This window comes from Prunus persica, chromosome G7 (assembly GCF_000346465.2).
Source record: "Prunus persica cultivar Lovell chromosome G7, Prunus_persica_NCBIv2, whole genome shotgun sequence".
Classification (NCBI taxonomy): Eukaryota; Viridiplantae; Streptophyta; class Magnoliopsida; order Rosales; family Rosaceae; genus Prunus; species Prunus persica.
This window is the reverse complement of record NC_034015.1, coordinates 22,144,545-22,167,158: the sequence shown is the minus strand read 5'-3', so window position 1 is coordinate 22,167,158 and position 22,614 is coordinate 22,144,545. Positions and strand designations below refer to the sequence as shown.

The 22,614-nt window shown below is 37.1% G+C and overlaps 4 protein-coding genes across 7 annotated transcripts; all 4 read left to right on the top strand.

Annotated features, from left to right (window-relative positions):
• On the top strand, positions 314 to 7,244 carry LOC18769098 (inositol 1,3,4-trisphosphate 5/6-kinase 4). 2 transcript variants are annotated; one of them, XM_020569317.1, is made up of 13 exons: positions 314 to 644; positions 893 to 928; positions 1,279 to 1,477; positions 2,278 to 2,372; positions 2,974 to 3,042; positions 3,475 to 3,677; positions 4,199 to 4,352; positions 5,509 to 5,622; positions 5,889 to 5,951; positions 6,144 to 6,289; positions 6,390 to 6,546; positions 6,642 to 6,734; positions 6,929 to 7,032. In XM_020569317.1, exons 1-12 carry the CDS (start codon positions 465 to 467, stop codon positions 6,726 to 6,728), a joined length of 1,503 nt encoding a protein of 500 aa, XP_020424906.1. In that variant the 5' UTR covers positions 314 to 464; the 3' UTR covers positions 6,729 to 6,734; positions 6,929 to 7,032. The 2 variants fall into 2 exon arrangements, with proteins under 2 accessions (XP_020424906.1, XP_007203812.1); XM_007203750.2 differs by lacking the exon at positions 6,642 to 6,734 and having other exon boundaries at positions 6,929 to 7,244.
• LOC18769408 (la-related protein 6B) lies at positions 7,868 to 13,487 on the top strand. Of its 2 annotated transcripts, none has more exons than XM_007201949.2 (10): positions 7,868 to 8,714; positions 9,826 to 9,907; positions 10,235 to 10,329; positions 10,509 to 10,580; positions 10,863 to 10,942; positions 11,060 to 11,159; positions 11,881 to 11,928; positions 12,026 to 12,094; positions 12,443 to 12,589; positions 12,839 to 13,487. In XM_007201949.2, exons 1-10 carry the CDS (start codon positions 8,241 to 8,243, stop codon positions 13,091 to 13,093), a joined length of 1,422 nt encoding a protein of 473 aa, XP_007202011.1. In that variant the 5' UTR covers positions 7,868 to 8,240; the 3' UTR covers positions 13,094 to 13,487. The 2 variants fall into 2 exon arrangements, 1 of the variants encoding a protein (XP_007202011.1); XR_002272698.1 differs by having other exon boundaries at positions 8,077 to 8,714; positions 12,026 to 12,125; positions 12,839 to 12,930.
• LOC18769481 (outer envelope pore protein 37, chloroplastic) lies at positions 13,636 to 17,039 on the top strand. The gene is made up of 6 exons (XM_007202272.2): positions 13,636 to 14,372; positions 14,766 to 14,855; positions 15,357 to 15,527; positions 15,770 to 15,864; positions 16,342 to 16,462; positions 16,728 to 17,039. The coding sequence occupies exons 1-6, from the start codon at positions 13,950 to 13,952 to the stop codon at positions 16,857 to 16,859; spliced, it is 1,032 nt and encodes a 343-aa protein (XP_007202334.1). The 5' UTR covers positions 13,636 to 13,949; the 3' UTR covers positions 16,860 to 17,039.
• On the top strand, positions 17,959 to 22,575 carry LOC18769560. Of its 2 annotated transcripts, none has more exons than XM_007202353.2 (6): positions 17,959 to 18,351; positions 19,261 to 19,455; positions 20,347 to 20,463; positions 20,606 to 20,755; positions 21,612 to 21,670; positions 22,209 to 22,575. In XM_007202353.2, the coding sequence occupies exons 1-6, from the start codon at positions 18,157 to 18,159 to the stop codon at positions 22,342 to 22,344; spliced, it is 852 nt and encodes a 283-aa protein (XP_007202415.1). In that variant the 5' UTR covers positions 17,959 to 18,156; the 3' UTR covers positions 22,345 to 22,575. The 2 variants fall into 2 exon arrangements, with proteins under 2 accessions (XP_007202415.1, XP_020424907.1); XM_020569318.1 differs by having other exon boundaries at positions 18,252 to 18,351; positions 19,233 to 19,455; positions 22,209 to 22,555.

The window sequence follows — 22,614 nt, the reverse complement described above, 5'->3', positions numbered from 1 at the left end:
CATAGGGTTTGCCCGTTTGCTGTATAATCAACTTAAATTTAGTTAAATCTTGCATGCAATGCATTTCCTTCTAATTTTTTGTGATAAACTCATAGATAATTGACTAAATTGACATTCTCCAAAGTTTCAATAAAAATTTCCAAGTTTTTCTTACAATTTCCGTGGTTTTTATTCAATTTTTATCGATATCGATAATATCCCGATATTTCCATCGAAATTTCCATATTTTTGGACTATCGATATTTTCGATATCATCGAGACCTTGCTTGTAAGTATAAATTTATTTGAAAATAAGACAGGAGATAGCAGAAAACGCTTACGCACTCCGCTTTTGGTTCCATTCCCTCGCTCGCTCGCACGCACCGCATCGCATTCTTTCTCCACATTTCCTTACTCCCTTCTTCCATTAGTAGTAGATTTAGAGAGAGAGAGAGAGAGAGAGAGAGAGAGAGAGAGAGAGAGAGATGGCGGGAGTGGGTGGTGTTGTAGGAGGAGTGATACTGGACGAGTCTGTACTTTTGGCCTCACAACAACTCCAGCATCCCGATTCTTCTTCTTCTTCTCATAGCAGCAGCAATTGTGCCTTCTTCCAACCCGACGCCCACTTTTTGCTCCGTAAGCTCCGCCATTCCAACATCCCTACGGTACGCTACTACTTCTACTTGTACTTTCTCTTGTTCCAATTCTGCCTAATTCTTCAACATTTCACATCAGTTTCTTCTCATCACTTCGCTAGCTTCTTCTTCTTCCGCTTTTTCTATGTATTCGAAAATAATTCTCTTATGTGTTGGGCATCTTACATTTCCCAAGGAAAAGTTCAATGATGTTGTAAGAAAAATGGAAATTGTTCATCTTTTGATATATATATATATATATTGGCTTCTCTTTGCAGGGCATTTCTTATGGACCAGGTCTTGAAGCTCATAAGGTAGCTTCTCATTTTCCTGCACATTATTCTTTTCTTAATGAAAGAAAGAATTACATTACCTAACAACCTTCAATTTTCTAACGCTATAGTTAGATATTCATTAGAGCGCTTACCAATTTGACTCTCACGCTCTACTGTTTTTACTGATTCATTTAGCTGTGTATAGTATAATTCTCATTTCTTTTCAACTTAGCGCTTTTAAATGTTTTTATAATTCATTTGTGCTTTCGCTGGTAAAAACAATAAAAATTCCCTTTTGATACCACATTAAATAAATTATAAAAAGAAAGCAAAATGATGTAATAGTTTACCCAAACTTTATCCTTAACTATCAAGTCTGCTTGTTATAGGTTAGTATTCTTAAAGAGGTGGCGACACAGTATTCAATCCATTGCTTCATCTTGGATGCGTCCTCTATAGATGATACTACACGAGAGGTTGAGCTAGCTTGGAGAAACATTGGAGGCTGTATTTTGTATCTGGTTTCTAACAAGAAGAGAGACATCTATCCTAAACTAAGCAAATGCGGTTGGCTGATCACCATTCTAAGTGAGTATCAGAATTCATGTTTTCCCCAACAATGAGAGTCAAGACTTTTTGTTCTGCACTAGCAGCACTATGGCATGAAAACCAGGTCTACTAATTTAGGTCTGTCATGTGTCATACGAAATTTGACTTGATCAAGTGATATCAAACACCATTTTCTTGTTTTGGTTCTTGTTAAACCTAAAGAATGATTACAATTCTCCAGGTGCATTTGATGTTAAGGACAAAGGTTCAGATATTTAGGATTACATTTTTTGTTTATTTATTTCTTAGTATGTATAAATCGGTTCATAGGGAATGACCTTGTGATAAATGGAAATTGTACAAGGAGTTTTTGCAAGTTCTCTCAATTGAATGGAATATCTCCTCGGGAAGAATCGGTGATATCATACAGTGCCCCTTTCATGTCCATATCACATAAAATACTCTTTGTAGGCATAAATAAACTAGTGAAAGCCAAAAAATTTAATGGAATCAAGTTCTCTATGGAGTTGGGACATTTCTATATATTGAAGTAGAAAATTTGACTTGAGAAGCTGTTTAAGGAGCTTAAATGGGGCCTTCTGATAATATATTCCATATTACACCCATGTGTGCATACACAAGTGAGTATTTCAGTACTACGTATTCTTTTTTAATGTATGGCAAGGGAAAACTTGCATTAGAACACTGTCATTATAAAATTCTTAGTGAGGGTGTTGGGGCTTGTATATATAAGAATGTTTTATATCCAAAGTTGTCTGCAACATTGTGAGTCAATGTTGTCCTGTTGTTTGCTCAAGTACAAATTATTTTGCTTCCAGATGTTGAAGGCAGCAGTGCATGTGAGAATTCAAGCATGGTTTATATCAACAAACTACAGGAGTTGCCTTTGACTATTTGCCACATAAATAGAAAGGTTTTAAAGAGTAACTGCTGTCCATATTTTACTATTCCTACTGTCTACATGGGTGGTCGTATAGATATGTGCTTTCAACATATGCATCTTGAATGTGCCGTACTTTGTTTATATGCTCTCTAGAGGTGGAACGGCACCAAGTATGGCCATGGCCCCTCCAAAGTTTTGACAAGGCAACAAGTTTTATTAGTCATTTGGATAGAAGCTAGCTGATAGCAGCCCACATGGGCTTGTATGGCCACTACACTGCACACTCATAGCAACTAAGAAGAGGCGGACATTCATTTTGTTAAGAGAAAGAATTAAAGCACCTATAAAGTATTAAACGAACCTCCATTTTAATTTTGATCTATACATGCTTTTTTCCCAAGTTTTTTGTTTAACAATATTTTTGTGGCTCATCTATGGCCCCTGCCACTGAAATTTTCTGGTTCCACCATTGCTCTCAATATACTGCACATTCAAAAAATGGTTTCATCCTGGAAGTTTTCTTATTTTCTGTACAACCTCTTCAGCTTATCGGCCTATGCATAGGAAAAAGGAGAGGTTTTCTTATATATTGCTTGTAAGTTTGAATTTTTATGTTTCACATGGAAAACAGGCAATTGGGAACAGTGTTGTGACTGTCGGTTATATTATGAAGCCTTCTCGTGAAGAAGATTTTGCTAAGGTGAGCCGTCTGTATAATTGAAGGTGATCAGTGGTAGTAGCTAAGAAAATATTTAAGAAAAGGAAGTAGTGTAACTTGTAAGAGGGCATTTTGACACCATAGACTTGTGTTATGTAAACATGCCTCATCAAAATGCTAGTGTTATTGATACTTGGTGTAGTGCAAATTTCTGAACTGTACTCATCTGAAGGGCTTTGACTGTTCTCTTGGCTTTTGGTACTTGTGAAAGAACCATGACAGATTGAATGGCTGTAATTATTTAATTGGAGATGTCTAGTAACTTTTGTCCTGAGAAAATCTCAGTTTGGTCTGATTTGTTGTGGCTAGCATTCCAAGTGATCGTTTATTGTTTATTCATAAAAAATATCAGGTAAATTTGACATGTATATATTATTGCATTTTGAAACTTACAAGTCATCTTGAATTTTTCAGAGGGGTGCATTCCCTATGTATCCTACTCAAGATGGGCTGATGTTTGTTCCCCTCACATTTGAGCTCCCTCTATCACCTCAGTTACAAGAAGTTGATGTAGTACTCCACAAAGCAACTGATGAAATTATATCCATTGATTTGAATAGTTCTTTACAGTCCTCTAACACCATAACTTACAGCAGGGGGATGCAGGAATTGCAAAGGTAACTTACGAAGTTTATGAATGTGATTTTTTTCCCCATAGAGTAGTTGGCTTGATGCCAAAAAATATAATTCATCTTAACATTTGCTGGTCTTTTCATATATCTTCTATTGGCAATTATTCCATTATACACGGCATTTGAGATGAATTTACACTTTGTGGTGCTTCCATCTTAGCCCGTGAAATGTTTCCACCTATAAGGAACTGAAACACACCTGAGAACTAGAAACCCAATGTGCTCTTTAAGTTCCTAGTGACACATGGAACTGAATTAGAACATTTTCTTGAATCATAAGATATGATTTATTGGTACTGAAGTTGAAATGTGGCACACACATGTGTGCTTTAATGATTTGTAAATGCAAAGGTTTATAGTTTAATGATTTGTAAGCAATATATCTGCGCAGCTCCAATTTAGTTTTAAGCCTTTTTTTCACCATATTATACAGTCCTTATTTCTTTTATTTTTGTATTAAGTTAATCCATTTGGTTGTTTCTAAGACCCTTCTTTCTCTTACACAGATATATGGAACATCACTTGGACCTCTGTGTGATTGACCCACTTAACTATATTTATCCTGTACTGGATCGATTGAAAATTCAACAGATTCTACTTGGGTTGGAGGATCTCAAAACCAGAGGTTGCCGTGCAATTAGGGGGCCCAATTTTCTCAAGGTGTTTTTTTTCTTTTCCTCATAATGGTTTCACAATTTGAAAGAAAAAACTTTGATGCTGATACTTTGTCAGTGAACTTTTTGGTAATATGCAGCATAAATAGTCATGGATATATCCTGTCGGCATGGTCTACTAAGTAAGTAGATGTTAAGGATGTGATTGATCTTTCTATGCATACGACAATAAGAGTTGTTTGTATGTGTTGCATCCATAGCTTAGTTTTAAATGTGTCTGCCTGTTATTCTATTATAAAATGCCTAGATGCTAAGGTAGGGATGTGACCCTTTTGCCAGCACACATCTGTTTTGTATTTTTTAACTTATTTGCAAGCGCAAAAGTGTTTTGAGCTGGTAACCATTCATAACTACTTAAGTTAACTGCCTTAGAGTTTGTTTAATGTTGATGGTATACTATTTCTTAGAGGGTTAAATTTTGAGGATGCTTGTCAACTATTGCTTTAATATTCCAACACAAACCTTCACATGTGGGGCTCTCTCCACCATCAGAGCCTAATACGTGGAATTTAACTTAAATTGGGAGGTTGTAGTGGTAAGCATTTGAACTTATGATCTCCTGATCTAATACCATTTAAATTCTGTTGGTTCATCACCATTCCGAAAACTTGACAGGGTAAGATATGGATCAACTATTGTTTTCATATTCTAACAGAATCAATCTTTTTCTTCTAACTCGCAACTGCTTTTTTTTTTTTTTGGGGTTTCTTTTTTAAGTATTTGCAAATGCAAATATGGTTTGGTGGTTACTGCTCATAATTATCAAGTTGACATAAGAGTTAAATCTTGTCAAAACCACCTATACGTTCAAAGAAAATTACTTGAAAAAGGGGGAAAAAAAGAAAAAAGAAGAAGAGAGAACTATCTATATACACGCGCATAGTAAGTGGGATTAGATATTTCCGTATCATTATTTCTTCATCAATTTAATGATAGTGTTCTCCTGTATTAGAATTGGGTAGTCAATTGGGATCCTGTATTATGTAGGAGTTTCACTATTTGCAGTTATTGCGTTAATTTATGAGATTCACAATATATGGCATAGGTTGGGCAGTATAACAAAGTTGTTGGTTTCTTCTTAGATGCAGTTATATGTGGAGTTTTTGTTACTCTCATTTTATTTAAAATTTAAATATGCGCAGGTTGATGATTTTAACCAGGCTGGTTTGATTCAAAGCCTATCTGAAACTAAATTAGCTCTTCCAAGTATAGTAAAACCTCAAGTTGCTTGTGGTGTAGCCGATTCTCACAGTATGGTAATTCTTTCTTTATTTTTAAAATATAAGGATATCAGTCACATCGCTGCAAATACTTCTCTTTTCCCCTTCATATCTGATTGCATTTATCACCATCTCTGAAAGGTGTTTATATATTTGTTAAATGAATTGCATTGAACTGTTGTGGAGCCAGTATAGTGGAATGAGATTATGGAAGCATACATTATCAAGTTGATTTCTTCATCTAAAGTTGCCGCCTCTGCTGTTATGTTTAAATTTGAAAAAACTCAACCCTTACTTTACAGGCAATTGTTTTTAGAGTTGAAGATTTCAAGGAGTTGACTGTTCCTCTTCCAGCAATTATACAGGTGAGAAAGATTTAATTTTAAGATGAATTTAGTGTAGCATCTTACCTAACATATTTGATATAGGAATTATATTTACTCCAACCTAATGCAACGTTATGTATTAAAAGAATAGGCGTCAACGTCCAGGTATGGTTTGCCAAGCGTGTCCATGCATGCTAATTTACAGGTCTGAAAATCAGAAATTATTTGCAGGAATATGTGGATCATTCATCAACACTCTACAAATTTTACGTCTTGGGTGAAAAAGTTTATCATGCAGTTAAGAACTCTACTCCAAATGCAGATACCTTGATGAAATTATCTGGAAGTAATGAGCTCAAACCCTTGGTCTTTGACAGGTTGCATGCTCTCTTCCCCTTCTGCTCTACCTTTCCTTTTGCTCTTGATTTGTTAATGCATATATTCAATGACCCATGTCGTGGTGATTTTCCTTCACAGCTTGAAATCTCTACCTACTGCCAAGGGAAACCCAAATTCTGGAGATGGTAATAGCTCAAAGGACACTGATCACTGCATTGATCTCGAGCTGGTTACTAGTGCAGCTAATTGGCTTATGAGAAAGCTTGAACTGACCATCTTTGGCTTTGATGTTGTTGTAAGTAACCAAGTTCAGTTTGCTCAATTATATATTATAGCAACCCACAATTTCACCAAATTAAGCTGTAAGCCTATGTTGATGCGTTGATTGAGGATTATGCTTGGGAAAAGGAAAAACAAAATAGAACAATGAGGACAACTGTATGGTTCGTAACCACCAGAACTTCCTTATCTATCTGAAGCAAGGTAGTGTGATATTACTTGTTTGCTCCGTGACACCCATTTAGACATCTTTGCTTCTGTCTCCTACAAGTTATTTGCTTCATACATTATGCGCAGTAGAGCAAAAATGAACATCCCTGTGTTGGATTTTGCTGACGTGTCTTGCCATGATATTTTGTCCACATTTTGACCCAATTTTTCTTGTCATGTGGATGCAGATTCAGGAAGGCACTGGTGACCATGTCATTGTTGATGTAAACTACCTTCCCTCATTCAAGGAAGTTCCCAATGAAGTTGCCATCCCTGCGTTTTGGGATGCTATTAAGAAGAAATTTGAATTGAAAAGGACGACATGAGCAACTGCTAGTGTTTTGACTTGTACCTGCAAGTAGTTGGTTTGTTAACATGAAGTGTGATAATGACAACGGATTTACAGAGGCAAGAGTTCGTGTAATAGAATTGTATTTTATTACTTAAATTGCACTCTATCTCAAGAACTCTAAGCAATGAAACCTTCTTCTTCCTTTTTGGTCATTTTCACATCTTTGGATCGCAAGAATCATGTTAAAGAAAAGGAGTTAAAAGTTAGGAAATCTTTACTTTGAAAAACATGAGCCGATCGGGGATAGGCACTACTATACCGGCCTCTCAAAACTACAAGTGGAATCGAATATTTGTTTAAAAATTAAAATGAAAATAATAATAAAAAGGTTATAAACTTTGTGAGTAGGAATTTTAAACGGCTCAAGTATGAAGACGATCAAGGAAACGTTTGAGGAGGGGGTTGCGGTGGAATTTTTATTTTACTAATGGAAAAATATATAATTTTTTAAATTTTTTTAAAAAAATTGTGTTGGATGTCAAAAGAAAACAATTTAAGCCTCATTAAATCATGGGGTTACATTATAGGATCTATTATGGCAATTGAAAATAGGTGAATAATTTCCAAGGGTTTTTTTTTGGCCAATAATTAAGTTTTGTGCTTAAGTTGTCAAACAATAGAAATATCAATTTCTCCTTTTTAATTTTCGACTTTTAACTAAATTTCGAATTATTTCCCTTCGTTCAAACAGATAGTAGAAAAAAAGACTTTTTTTTGCCGAATAGCTAAAACAAGACTTGGGGTGACTGTATCCGTACTGTTTTGAGCGTACGTTGACCAATTGACAAAGAGACTCACTAAGTGAGAGCGGGCACGACGGGTGAAGAACAAAGGCCCAGTCCAGTCCAGTCCAGTCCAACTGTGGGAGAAGTAGGGCAGAAAGCAGAGTGAGAAGTGAGATGAGAAGAGTCAAGCATTAGTACGGGTCCCCACATTACGAAAATCCAAATGGACCAATCGATGAGGAATGAGAATCAAAAGTATAAATAGGCGAGGATCGGAAGCAGCCTGAAACCCGAGAAGTCCTCTCCACTGTCCTCTCCGCCCCTCACAGGGCTCTCTCCCTCGTTTTTCTACTCCAACAAGTTCCTCTTTCTTCCCCCACCCTCGTCCATAACACCCCTAAACCCCCTACAAACAAGATTAAAATGGCCCAAGGGGAATCCCCACCGTCCGATTCTACATCAGATCCATCTCTGTCCCGGAACGTCTCGTTTAGCCGGCTGAACGCCCAGGCTCCCGAGTTCGTCCCAACCAATCGCAGTGGCAGCACACCCACATCTGGGCCCACACCCGCACCGGGGCCGGCAGCGCCTCCGGTGTCTGTGGGTCAGGTCCACGTCTACTCTCCGCCTTCGGTCCCTTTCCATGTGCCGATCCAGGTCGTCCCTCCTCCTCCTCCTCATGTGGTGCCGGTGCCTGTCCATCATCATCACTTGCCAGTCCAGTACCATCATCACCACCAGTATCATTACTCTGGATTTGGAGACCAAGAGGCGACCGTGCAGCACAAGCAGCAGCAGCAGCAGCTGGGAGAGCAAGCTCAGGCGGATCATGCTTCTTCCTCCTCCTCGAAGACTCACAAGCTTTCCGATGAAGCTACTTCCAAGATTTTGAATCAGGTTCGCGTTTACTTTTTTTATTCTCTTTTACTACCTTTTTCTTCATAGCCCATACTCTGCCTTATGCTGTTTTAGTCTTTTCCAAATATTCAATCTTCACTAAATCACGTTTCGGATACTATTAGCTTCATTTGGATTTCAGTCCATCACTCCAGATCCTAATCTTTGAACATCTCGAACCATAAACACACACGTGTCTCATTCTGATTCTATAGGTTGGCAGTTTATTGTGCTTGTGAATTGTGCCTAATCTTTTTTCGGATATAATTAGCGATTCCAAATTCCAATGGTGCAGTTGAGATTCAATAAGTTGGAAGGAAGAGCAGCGTGTCCTGTATTCCTATGCATACAATTCAAGTCTCCAAATGGACCTGAGAAAAATTAAACACTAATTAAGTTTACCCAAATTCAAATTGGAACCTCCTCTGCATTCTCTAAACATCTACTGCTCCTTTACCTCCGTAGAAGGTGGTCAAATGATCCTCCTCCTAAAGTTATCATAGGTGACAATTCTCTACCCCAAGTGTAAGATCAAGCAAAGAACACCATCTTAAGCAGTGCTTTGGTTCTTCAGGTAGCTCTTCATTCTCCAGTAGAACCTAGATCATACCTGAGCAACAAGTCTTTTAAAGATCCACAACAGATGAAAAAGGGATTTTAAAGATCTGAGTGTCCGAAAGAGCAGAAGATGGAACAACGGACCTATACAAAACCTTGAGGAGAAGGTTTCTACATAGATAAAGGGGAAACATTAGGTAAAGCTTCTGGAATAGTGGTTGTCAGAACACCGGCAGACCTAGTGGTCAAGATAGAATCAGTGTGATGAGGTTGACTTGTGCGTCTCTTCAAATAAGAAGCTTTAATAGACTAAATCATCACATGACATAAAATGCATTAGAAATTGAATAAGTCAGTCCTCATCAAAAGGAAGTATTAAACAAAGCAATACCATTCATTTAGTCCATTATGGTTCAGATAATGCAAGTTGATCCCAAAAAAAAGACATTTGAGAATGAAAATGTGCAGTAGAGTCACCAGCTATTGTTATTAATTGTGAAGATCACTTCATGAACTTTGCCTGATTTCTTTTTGTTGGCCTAACATTTTGTAGGTGGAGTATTATTTCAGTGACCTAAACTTGGCTACTACTGATCATCTTATGAGGTTCATAAACAAAGACCCTGAAGGATTTGGTACGCTATTTTTCTTTTACCTTTCCTATCTTTGATTAGGAAAGCAGCACATACCAATCTTTTTCTTTTACTTTTCTTTTGATTTTCTTTTATAATTTTGTATGGTTTTATATGTATCATAGAGTTGGATTCACTGTCTGTGTGCCCGTAATATACTTGATCTGCTTACCTTCAAGTTAAAGGGAAAATAGCTTACTCTAAGATGGGCATGTGTGCCCGCTGAAACACTAAGTAATTTATACGATTTTTGTATTCTAATTGTTATTTTGGAAGTCCTTTATTGATTTTTTAATCATTATTAACTATTTAATATTCATTCTGATATAGTGCCAATATCTGTTGTTGCATCTTTCAAGAAGATTAAGGCCCTCGTAAATAGTCAATCTCAGCTTGCAACTGTATTGCGGAACTCTTCAAAACTTGTGAGTTTATACGTTTGAGCTCGTGCTTATTATGCTATTGTCATCCTTAAGGAATCCTCTTGTTGACTCCTTTTGTTTTTTGTTTCCCCTCTAAAAATGGAACTTTTTTTCGACTCACCTGTGTATCTTTTTTTCATTTAGTCTATGTTTTTAATCTTTAATGATGTCATATTCTGCAGGTAGTTCATGAAGATGGAAAGAAAGTTAGACGCCAGCATCCCCTGACTCAGTCAGATATGGAAGAGTTGCAAGTATGTTTTACTTGTATTCAGTCCCATTTACATGTTTTCAGGACAAAAGCTTTGGTTTGGTGTCTTGTCTATAGTGTCATTTTGTTCCTTTATGCCAAAAAATTTGTGAATGGGTCTTTTATAAAGTTTCATTTTAAGTATAACAGGTAAATTTTATTTTTATGGTTAGACTTCTGTCGTAAGACTCATTTTAAATCCTTGCTTAAATTGATAATTGTTGATGTTTCATGAAAACTAGATACTTGTTTACTCTTATCATATAATGTGAATTCTGATCTGTAGTCTCGCATAGTAGTCGCTGAAAATTTGCCTGAGGATCATTGCCACCAAAACCTCATGAAGGTTTTCTCTGCTGCTGGGAGGTACCAACATCACATTGTGTTGTAGAAACTTTTTTTTATTCGAATGCTTTATTTTCTGAGTAAAATCTGTTTTATCAATCCTAGAAGTCTATATAACGTTGAGTTGTTCTTTGACAGTGTGAAGACAATCCGTACCTGCCAGCCACAAACCTCCAATAGTAGTGCTTCCCCGGCATCCAGATCTACAAAAGCAGATAGCACGCTTTTCAGTAACAAGGTATACATAAAAACACATGCACTTGCTTGGAGCAGGTTATGGTTTGTTATGGGTTGTGCTGTTCTTTGGCTTTCATTGTTTTCAGCAACTATGACCATTTTTCTTCTATGAAGTAACGTTTGCTTATTTCTAACCCCAAGTGGTGATGGAGGATGGGAAATGGGTCAATATTAGGATTGGTGAAAGGTTTGATCCCTTCCAATGTAACAAAAAGAAAATCGTTCATTCTAGATTGCTTCAGGTATAAAAAGATAATAGGGTATGCCCCGAAAAAGACTGGTTTCTGACTCAAATTTTATTAGGTTACAATATTTTCTAGTATGAGGGGGCTAACCTTTTGAGAAGTTGTCTCACAGAAAGATGCTTTAACAAAATTATGCCTCAATTTTGAAAGTAATCTGGAAAATTGCAGATTAACCAAACCAAAGTGTATTGGTCTGATGATGCAATCATCATTGGCTTTGGGCCTGGCCTATGAAGGACCTTCCTTGCATTGATTTTATATTGTAACTTAACACTAATATTGCAGTGGCTGTAGCGACATTCTTTCACCCCAAAAAAAAAAAAAAGGATGCTACGTTTTAAGAAATCATACTCGGCGAAATAGATCAACATTAATGCAAATGTCACTGATGTTTATGGTTAATAGTTTTGTTATAATTATTACTCATACAGTTAAAGCTGGACAGAAATATCTGATATCTGGACTCTTTTTATGTAGTTGCATGCATTTGTGGAATATGAATCCCCTGAGCTGGCAGAGAAAGCTGTAAGTGTTTGCTGTGGCTTTCGCCATGCTCATTACACAGAATAAATGTGCATTTCTTTCTTTGGTAAGACAGATAACTGTGCATTTCCATCTTCAGGTTGCAGAGCTTAATGATGAGGCCAACTGGAGGAGTGGCCTTAAAGTCCGTTTAATGCTTAGACGAGTGGTATATGCCCAAAACTATGGTTCTTTGTTAGGTAGTTCAATTCAGTTCCTGAAATTATAGTTTAACACGAACTGTGGGCTTATGAAAATATTGTTAAATTCAGTTCCTGAAATTCAGTTGGCTTATAAAACTAAGATTTCGAACTGTATAATTGAAATGTATACTTTCCCAAATAAGCTAATGTTATAGAATAAATGTTGACATAAATTACTTTCTTGTTATTTTGGTTAATCATATGATTGTGGTGTATGTGATTGGTCCCATGCTGCTTGACTGAATGATCTTTCAGCATAGTAACTTAGTTGATTTGGACCAGTCCATTGATATTTCTGTTTGTTCCATTCTCAGTCAAAAGCTGCTCAAGTGCGGGGGAAAAAGGGGCAAGATGGGGAAGTGCAATTAGACGAAGAGGATGCTTCTTCACCGGAACAGCAGGCCAATGAAAAACAATCAGTAGATTCTTCCCAGCAGTCTGATGCCCATTCACATGAACATGTAAGCACTCACAGACTCATTTAAATGTGTGTGTCTTTTGTTTTGGACAATTAGATTTTCATTGATAAATTTTCACAGATGCTAATTGGACAAACTTTTTCCCTAAAGTTTTTTTTTTTTTAAATTTTTTTGGTCAAGGCTTTTTCCATAAACTTAATGGTAGCATATGCGTAGTATTGGAATGTAGCTTTACATCTGAAATCATTACTTCCTGAAGATATAGGTATGTTTTAATTTTTTTCTTTGCAGGGAGAGGAGCATGGCAATGACAAGGAGGTCGGGCAGAGGAAAGGGCGTAATCGAGGCCGTGGGAAGGGGCGTGGGCGAGGTCAATACCATCATAATACTAATCGTGGAAATCATGTGGGGCCTCCTCCTCACAATTTAGTTGGTAGTATTGAGCAGCCAGGAGTAGCCAAGCAGCCTCCTGGGCCGCGTATGCCGGATGGCACAAGGGGATTTGCAATGGGTCGGGGGAAGCCAGTTGCTGTTAATATTGCATAAGGATTAAGGACGGTATTTGAGAGGTTTTTTCGTTTTGTATCTGTGGCTGCAAGTACATGTTGGGGATGGGAAACTATGCCTTCTCGTGTGGTGTTTGATGGCAAGGTTTTACAAGGGCTGTCAATCCAGTGTAGTTTAAGGGTCAACTCTCCATTATATGTCGATTAAATTTTCTGATTGTGTTTTGTACTGAGAGAAGGATGATTAGGAACAAATGTGATTTTGCCCTCTTTTTAAAGATATAGGGGAAAAAAGGAAGCGAAAGCCATAAACGCCAATGGTTAAATGTGAGTGAAAGGGATATTGAAATTGAACTTTTCTCGACATTCATCACTCTTCCTCTCTCCTTCGACCGGAAAAATTACATGTATTGAATTATAAGAGGGTGAGATCATCAGTCGGCTTTGTTGTTACACTCACAGTGTCATGTCCTCAGTCCAACAAAAGAACAATGTTATTCAGTTTTTAAAATATTATATATATATTCTGCAATTTTGTATCCTCCTCGCTTATGATTTTAGCTATTTTAAAAATTTTAAAAAACAAATCTTTGGTTGGTAAAAAACAGGGGGTTTGATGAAAAAATAATAATAATAGAACACAAGGGTCCAGGTTCGAAACCTGAATGATGCATCGAAGTGAAATAAGAAATACTTAAATAAAAGACCTGAAAAGAGTGAAGGTGAATGGCCACAGGCCAGTCATCTACATTTCCGCCTAATAAAAAGAATCATAGAAGAAACACAGGTGACATGCGCACTCTTCTCTCTCTCTTTCTTTGAGGTTCAGAGTCTAGAGTCAGAGGTGGGAGAAGGAAGTAGTCAGTGAGTGAGTGAGTGAGTGAGTGAATTTAGTAATGGCGGAGCCAATAATGATACCCAGCCTCCCGGGGAATCCAAACCCTAATTACCAGGGCCTACCAACTGCAAGTGTTGATCTTCCTCCTCCTCCTCCTCCTCCGTCTCCACCAGCCACAGGAGGTTCGAGGAGCCCCGTCATATTCAGCTTCCCGAAAAGGCCTTCTATTCGACTCACTTCCGAGTTCGACAGCGACTCGTCCGTTTTCTTCCATAAGGTCTCGTGCAAGCTGTTTGACAGCCTGGCCAAACTGAAGCTCTCCTTCCACAACAACCACAAGGGCGAGCTCTCTCCGCCCCACTTGGCACTTGTCTCCAAGCACCTCTCCATTAACTACGACTTTGAAGATCAATCTACTCTCCTCAGCGGCTCCGTCGATGTTGGTCCTCGATTGCAACTCCGTGCTACCCATGATCTCAAGGTTACCTATCTCTCTCCCTATCTATCTATTTTTCATTTTTCTCTTCTTACCTTTCTTATTAATTTTGCCCTTTTAACTCAACTCTTCAAGTCTCTTCTCTTTCGCATGCAAATTTGTAATCTAATGTAATCTTACACCATATTATCAGTAGGAGCTTGCTTCTGCTGGCCTGGCCCGGCCCCATGAGTTGTTGAGCAATGTGTAACTAATGTCATTTCATTTCTATTAATAAAAGAAATTAATATCTTCGTGTCTATGTCTATGTCTATGTTTTACCCAAGCTTCTTGACATGAGATTGACCCCTTCTTCTCTGATGCATGTGATGATATATACCTTTGATGATTTTTTTTTATGTGCTTATGTTGCCTCTCTGATTGTCATAATGTTTTTAGGCACAACAAGGAGAGGCATCCGTGGTTGCGAAGCTTGCTGAACCTGGCTATGCATTTGAACTCTCTTCTCCTGTACCTTCTGTTGGTTTCGTAAGTACAATATATCACAGTATACCATGTTTTGACACCCCCCCGTGTGGACCTTCATCTGGCATTCAATTTACATATTGTTTTTGTGTATAATCTTAGCATGTAACTCTAACCAGACGCAAATAAGACATGTCCTTGGAGTTCTACTGCTGTCAGGACTCAATAGTGTTGCAAACTTGTTTCTATTTTAAAGCGTGCTTCAGCATTCATAACTTGGATTGTTATCATTATTTGGATTGCTGAGTTAGTGTAGTTTTTATCTGATGCCATCGCACTGCTTTACAATTTACAAGTAATGCCACTATGTATGAATTACCTAACAGTAAAAAAAATTGAATGAATCCATTATTTAGTAATTTATTATCTTCCTGTTTCTGCTGCCAGAGTATCCCTTATTTTTCCCCTTGTTTAATTTTTACTGGCGGAAACAGAATTGGAGGATCAGGTTGCACCATATTACATGATAAGTTTTATTACGTTAATTTCTTTCTGGTGCTGCAGCCAAAAGCTACCCTTAAATTCCCCCTTGGCGAAGTTTCTTTGGAGGAAAAAGAAGAAGAGGAGACGAAGAGAATGTTGTCGATCAATGGCATTGTGAAAGGCCAAATTTTGAATGGGTTGTGCACTGCTCATTATGCGGATGAGGATTTGAAGTTGAGGTACTCATACAAGGTAAGCATTATATTACTCTGGTTTTTCTTTTTGGATGCTTTTTAATTAAACAAGATGGATGACTGGGTCCCACCCAATAAAAAATGTAGAAAAAATGTATGGCTGGGTTGTGTAAAGGTGTAGTCCAGAACATGTTCCGTACGAAAATATTCATCATCTCTTAATAGCTGAATGAATTCATTTTTCATCATGTTGGTGTTTCATCTTTGTGAGTTTTGCTGAGATGTTTGAGTTTTTCACAGGATGAGGAGATGTCTTTTATCCCGACCTTTTCGCTGCCTTCGAATGCTTTGTCATTTGCTTTTAAGCGTCGGTTTGGTCCTTCAGACAAGTTGAGGTTAGAAATTTTTTCTTCTTCCTAATTCAATTTTTTTTCTTTTGTTTGTTGGATTCATACTTGACTTGCTTGCTGACAGATGTAAACATGTACCTGGCAATCATGTTTTTCTAGTTTTTAGGATAACAGGACCATTTATAAATGTTAGGTCAAGAGAATGAGGTGCTTGGTTTAATGCTTATAAATCCATTCAGGTTGAGTTGGCCAATCTCTATATCATATTTCACTGTGTGAGTAACTGTGTTGTCTGCTTGATATCATCAATTCATGCATAGCATTTGTAAAACTGAAAGCAAATCTTGTCTCCAGTATTTATTCATATAAAGAGTCTCCAATAATTTATTGGTCTAGCATGAATTTTTCTTGAGCTTGAGAGGAGCACTTTTGAGTTTGCCAATTACTATATCATGTTTCAGTCATCTGTGTCCAAACTGTTGGAAAAGTTTTTATACTTCATTTTGATGATTTCATCTCCAGCTACTGGTACAATTTTGATTCCGACTACTGGAGTGCGGTATACAAGCACACATATGGCAAGGACTTGAAACTTAAAGCTGGTTATGATTCAGAGGTGCGCCTTGGCTGGGCATCTCTTTGGGTAAGTGCTTATGTGAGAAAAGTATTTTAAAGTTTTCTTGTTAAAGAAGGCAAGAAGGCTTGGAATTGGCACAAAGGAGGCATTGGTGCTCTTGAAAGGGGAATTTGGAAGGAAAACCTAAGGGTATATGTGGGGTCAAACAAGTATTTCACTTATACCCACACTAGTATTGACATAATGCATTGTTGAGAAAATTGAGGTTCATAAAAATTAGCTTTTTATGAGGAAATGATAGTATAGTATAGTGATCGTGATCCTGTTTCAGGTTGGAGATGAAGGTGGCAAAGCAAGGACAGCCCCAATGAAGATGAAGGTTCAATTCATGCTCCAAGTGCCACAAGATGACATTCGATCATCAACTTTGATGTTCCGGGTTAAAAAGAGATGGGACATATAGTCTCTGGTTGGTTGTGGGATCATGGGATCATGCTATCCTTTAATACACTTTCAACTCGGGTTCTAATGCTTATTGCTGTATAATGGCATCAATTGTTTTGTATTTGACCAGTTGAAAAAAATACTTTGATGTTTAGCAGGTGACAAGCAAGCAGTCCAAACGGAAACCTATTAAACCACACAAAGAAGTCATTTCTCTGAAATGAAACAAAAATAAGAAAATGTGGTCCTCCCTCCAACTGAATAATGCGGCAAAAGCATTAACACAGTTTTTGTTTTGTTTTTGTTTCAGATTAGCCTTTGTAACACAAATTCCACTGTTCCTTCCTTGCCTCCAAACTAGTTGGTTGTGGCTACTAATTTTTTCCCAAAAGAAAAATATGCCTTGGATTTAGTCTGCATTTGATTTACGTACGAATAAAATTTGAGAGGTGAGAAGTGTAGTTGTTGCTGGATCAGATACTAAAGAATAAAAAGATGTGGGAGGGAGGGAGGGATGAAAGCAAGTGGCTTTCTATATTTTTTGTCATAAACTGCTTGCTTGTGGTCCCTGTTTGTCTGTTCTGTTGTACAAACAACCAGCTCATGCTGATGCTGATGCTGATGGCAATGGTATGCGTTGCGTAGTAGACCGATCCAATGTTTCAAGAAAATTGAAATCCTGGAGTTTCATGAAATTCTTGTGAGACTCATCGCGTGTCATGCATCATCCCCTTCCCTTCATGACCGCATGAAGAAAGCTACATTTATAATATTTATTTGTATTGTAAATTGTAAAATGAAAACTGAAAAATGTAAAATGATTTATGGCGTTGTATTTTCATGTAAACCATATGAATTTACACATTTATTTTTATACTTTGTAATATAGAGGGGCACTAAGTTTTGAGAAGCGAAAGAGCAAAGTGTCCAACTCTAATATTGGAAATTGGACGTGAAGGTAGAGATATGTTCGTTCGAGTTTGCAGTTGGCAGTAAAGTAGATGTTTTTTTACCAGTTCAGTTGAGAGCTGTGCGGGGGTCAAAATATGAAGAAAAATATATAATAAAAAAGCCGAAAAGCAAACGAAAAGAGGAAAGAGTAAAGGGTAAAGGAACCCTTTGACAAAATTCTATTCCGTTTCACAATTCTATCTTGTATAACTTCTAAATAAAACATATCATATCTGCTCTTATTCAATTCGCTTATTAGATTTTTTTTCTTTTCCAATTGGAGGATATTAAAAGAGAAGAGAAAAGGAGCACAGAAAGATAGAAGGAAGGAAAAGCTGCCCGGAGCAAAGTTTTGAAAGGCAGGAATGACAGCACCTTTGAGGCTTTTCTTGCCTCTAACCACCATTACTGCCTATTCTTCTTCTTCAGACTTTCCCTCCAAGTCCCTCAAATCCTTTCACTCTGCAAGCCCTAATTTCAAGCTTTCCTACTCTTCCTCTCTCTCATCTCACCAACACACATGTACTGGAAACAAGACACCCATTCGCTCCAAGCGGAAGGTATCTCTCTACATATTTATATGTTCGTATCTATATCATCAACTTTTCTTAATTTTAAGAATTGGGCCTTGTTCATTGAGGTTCTTGTGATGGAAAAGGTAGTATTTTTGGGCTTGGAGATCCTTATCCTTAGTTTATGGAATGAGCTGGCTATAATGGGACGCTGTTCCTTCATATAGTAATTGAAATTTTCCTTGAAAATTGGGTCTTGTTTGTTTAAGCGCTTCATGGGTTTCTTTGTTATCTGAAGAGGCTGCAATGCGATTTGCTCTTAGTGTACGTTGAGGTACAGGTTTAAAACAAATGGGTTTAATCTTGATTTTCAATTTTTATTTGTCCTAAACCCGTTTAATTTCTTGTAAGACTCAGCCGTGTATCTTCCATGATCGCAGTTGTAGTTTAGTTTCGTTACTGTATGGTTTATGAATTAACATGGAAAATGTTAGCATAAGGTTCGTGAATTTGTCCATCGGTTGTTCATATGTATGCTTCTTGGGTCTACAGGAGTACAAAAGGTAACTGCTTTGAAGTTTTAGTGCATCTGCATGTGTAGTATTTTTATGATTTCATCCCCACCTAAAACTTTGGGGATCAAACATGTAGCCAATGCAAGTAGTCATTATATTCGGCTTCAAAGAGTTTAGTTGATATTACTTCTATCCCGTTTTAGTATCACTTACTGGGACTGATCAACCAGCATCAAGCTCTCTGTAAACTTTTTAGGCAAAAAAACATTTCTTTCACCATGGAAATGCTACAGAGAACAGTTTTTATTATTATTATTGTTTCTTTTATACACGTATTAGAAGTCATGCGAGCTTGAACTTGTATGATCACCACTCTTTGTGGGCAGTTGGTTTTCACTAATGATTTACTACCAGGGGATCTGTTTTTTCTGTACTGGTATAGTGGCTCTGCGGACATATGAGAAGAGATCAAGACATAGATAGTCCATCAAATGAAGACAATAAGGGTGCGAGTATGTTCGGTTCTGATGAAGAAGTAGGCACCCAAATCCCAACCCAAGCTCAATCTGTTGTTGAAGGATCAGGAGCAGTTCTGGTATCAGAGTTTAGACCTGTGGCCGATGTTGATTATCTACAGGTGTGTTTATTAATCAATTTGGCTTTCTTTTCACTCCTTTGGTGGATGTTTGGGGTTGGGGTGGGTTCTTTTGTGTGACTTTCCTTTTTACCCTTGTCTTAGCCCTGTCAATTTTTTATTAACCTAAGCAAACATTAATTGAACCCAAATTAAACTGACAAGTAGACAAGTATAGCGATGATCTCAACACATATTGTAAAATTGTTACTCAACTAATTCAACAAAAAAATTCAACCGGTGAAACCCCTAACCCTTATCCTCAATATCCTTTTGCAGTATTAATACCCACTTGAGTCGTGTACTGTTAAAACACAAAAGACACTGATTTGCTCAAATAATAAATACTATCAGTTTTCTGTATCTGATTACCCAAAGTTTTATAAGAATTAAGAACAATAGTATGTAATGCCTCCTTGCAAACCAAAAGTTTGGGACCTAAAGGATATCATTTAAGACGAATCCGCGGTCAAAATTAGGGTGATTAGATATTTTGTTTTAAATCATGTTCGAGTCGTTTTCCTTTTCTAATTTCAATATAGTTGTCCCTCACCTGTTCACCCCAAGCTTTGTAAGAATCATAGTATGCATTGTCTCCTTTCAAACCAAAAGTTTGGGACCTAAGGATATTATTTTGAGATAAATGTGCATTTAAAACTTGGGGTTAGGTATCTCTGATAATCTTTTTCAAATAAATTTTCTTTCTAAGTCCAACAGTCACAGATGTTTGGCAGCAACTTCTGAGTGGCCCATCTCTTACAGATGTTGCATGCCTTGTGTTGTTTGTCTTGTCTCTCATTTGTAATTTTACTTGCAGCTTGAAAGCACAATCAGTCTTCCTACTTTGTGCTACTTCAGATATTTAGAATTTTATTTCTGTAATATTATCTGCAGGAATTATTAGCCATTCAGCAACAAGGGCCCCGAGCAATTGGCTTCTTTGGGACTCGTAATATGGGATTCATGCATCAAGAACTTATCGAGATTCTTAGCTATGCGATGGTTATCACTGTAAGAGCTGTACATTATATTTTCTCTGGCATTATGAGTACTTAGCTATCAGATGTTCAACAATGCTGGGTCTTTTCAGTTTATGTTGAATCTGAACGGATCAGTGCCCTTGACTTGTATGTTCCTCAACTCCTGTTTGCAGAAAAATCACATATATACATCAGGGGCATCTGGCACTAATGCAGCTGTTATCAGGGGTGCTCTCAGAGCAGAGAAACCGGAATTACTTACGGTAATCTTGCCGCAAAGCTTGAAGAAGCAACCTCCTGAGAGCCAGGAATTATTGTCTAAAGTAAGAATTTCTTAAAGTGACATTCCTTAAATATTATGCTTTCATCTATTGCAGAATTTTGGTCTTTACTAAAATTTTCTCATAGTATTTACATAATTGTAGTTATTAATTGCTTTTTGTCTCCTAGTTTTGACTCTCAGTTGAGTTTCGTTCTTCTTTTTGCCTTTTTGGCTTTTCTTAATGCTATTTTTCTAAAATAATTTCTTTAAACACAACAGAAGCGTCTTTTGTAGTTCTCATGCACATCATTCTTGCCCTGTGCATTCCTCTTGGTAAAATTTCATCTATCAAAGAAAAACTATTTATACAAGATCCATGTCTCTTTTGATGTATTTGATCTTTGTTTTTCATTTTTTTATTCGTAAGGAATTTTTAATAGAAATTTTTATTCATCTGCCTACACTCTCAAAATACTTATCCATTCATATTTGGTTGGGTAAGGTCGTTTTGCAATAAATTCCTTGTTAGGGAACACTCATGAATCTAGCTTCAATCGTTCTGTTATGTTAGAATACAGTTCCTACAATTTATTACTACACACCCACACACACACACACACACATATATATATATATATATATAGAGAGAGAGAGAGAGAGAGAGAGAGAGAGTGAAAGCATTCCTAGAGTAGGTCTGCAGTAGAATTCCTCAGAAAATGAATTTGAATCGGGGGCTATAGTTATTTACGAATTTGATTGGTGCATATAAGCTGGAACCGAATTTAATGGTTTCAGGTGCTGAAGTATGTTTCTAGTTAATATTTCCATGGACTGTGGTAATGATACACTTTTTCCCACCACCTGAAAAAGGAAAAGCAATATTGTTATGGGAATTGATAATTTTTTGGGGTTTTCAGGTCAAGAATGTGATAGAGAAGCCTTACAATGATCATCTACCTCTGTTAGAAGCCAGCAGGTTGGTAGTTGCTGCACTTACTTATATTTATTAAATTATTATAATTTCAACTACCATGTTTTCTTCCAGTACTATATAGCGCTAATCATTACCTATTTATGATGCCTACTGAAAATTCAAGATATTAATATATGCAAAGCATTTGATATTAAGCATCTCCCCTCCTAAGGGCCAAAGCCATGGTTGCTTCTGCAGCAACTGATAAGACTGAAGCCAAAAGGGTGTATTTTCTTGTAAGAACCCAATCCAACTGTTACCGGCCATTGCTCTATTTACTATGATCAAGCTTGTAGATGAGCTTGAATTTTTTACCCAGTCTCTATCAAGACAGTTGAGTCCCTTTGAGTTTTCTAGGTTTGATCAAGCAACTCATCAAATTGTGCCAAACGTCTACTTGAATTGCTTGTGTAAATTCCTTTAAACCAAGGTCTACTAGAATCTGAAAATGAAATAGTTAGTCGTGATTGGTAGTTAGTGTAGCTTTCATGTTATAGCAGGCAATACTACAAATTTCATGTCTTCCATGTTGAAACTGCAGGTTGTGCAATATGGACATCATTTCACATGTACAACAAGTTATATGCTTTGCGTTTCATGATAGTAAATTGCTCATGGAAACTTGTCAAGAGGCCAAAAATCTCCGGAAAATCGTGACTCTCTTCTATCTAGATTGAACCATTGTTCATGCTGTCCATACATTTTGAGAGAGTGAGAGAGGGAGAGAGCACTTATATTTTTGTTTGTAAAAAATTAGATGGAACCTACCAGACCACATGACTTTGTAGAGTGAAATAGTGAGGGAGATCAATTTGCTCGCATTCTGTAATTGGAAAGAGGTGTATTTTGTTGGTATATTTTTAAGGGGAAGGAAATCTTGGAAATAAATTTTGGTGCATTGAATTAAATTTCATGAGCTCACCACAAAATGTATGAGAAATACATAC

Bases quoted from the DNA above. Each gene is read 5' to 3' on its own strand.
- LOC18769098 (XM_007203750.2), top strand. From the start codon at position 465: ATGGCGGGAGTGGGTGGTGTTGTAGGAGGAGTGATACTGGACGAGTCT. The intron at 2,373-2,973 runs GTTTTAAAGAGT...CATGGAAAACAG, and splicing joins TTTGCCACATAAATAGAAAG to GCAATTGGGAACAGTGTTGT. The intron at 3,043-3,474 runs GTGAGCCGTCTG...TGAATTTTTCAG, and splicing joins GTGAAGAAGATTTTGCTAAG to AGGGGTGCATTCCCTATGTA.
- LOC18769408 (XM_007201949.2), top strand. From the start codon at position 8,241: ATGGCCCAAGGGGAATCCCCACCGTCCGATTCTACATCAGATCCATCT. The intron at 8,715-9,825 runs GTTCGCGTTTAC...AACATTTTGTAG, and splicing joins CTTCCAAGATTTTGAATCAG to GTGGAGTATTATTTCAGTGA. The intron at 10,581-10,862 runs GTATGTTTTACT...TCTGATCTGTAG, and splicing joins CAGATATGGAAGAGTTGCAA to TCTCGCATAGTAGTCGCTGA.
- LOC18769481 (XM_007202272.2), top strand. From the start codon at position 13,950: ATGGCGGAGCCAATAATGATACCCAGCCTCCCGGGGAATCCAAACCCT. The intron at 14,373-14,765 runs GTTACCTATCTC...TAATGTTTTTAG, and splicing joins GTGCTACCCATGATCTCAAG to GCACAACAAGGAGAGGCATC. The intron at 16,463-16,727 runs GTAAGTGCTTAT...ATCCTGTTTCAG, and splicing joins TTGGCTGGGCATCTCTTTGG to GTTGGAGATGAAGGTGGCAA.
- LOC18769560 (XM_007202353.2), top strand. From the start codon at position 18,157: ATGACAGCACCTTTGAGGCTTTTCTTGCCTCTAACCACCATTACTGCC. The intron at 18,352-19,260 runs GTATCTCTCTAC...GTACTGGTATAG, and splicing joins CCATTCGCTCCAAGCGGAAG to TGGCTCTGCGGACATATGAG. The intron at 20,464-20,605 runs GTAAGAGCTGTA...TCCTGTTTGCAG, and splicing joins GCTATGCGATGGTTATCACT to AAAAATCACATATATACATC.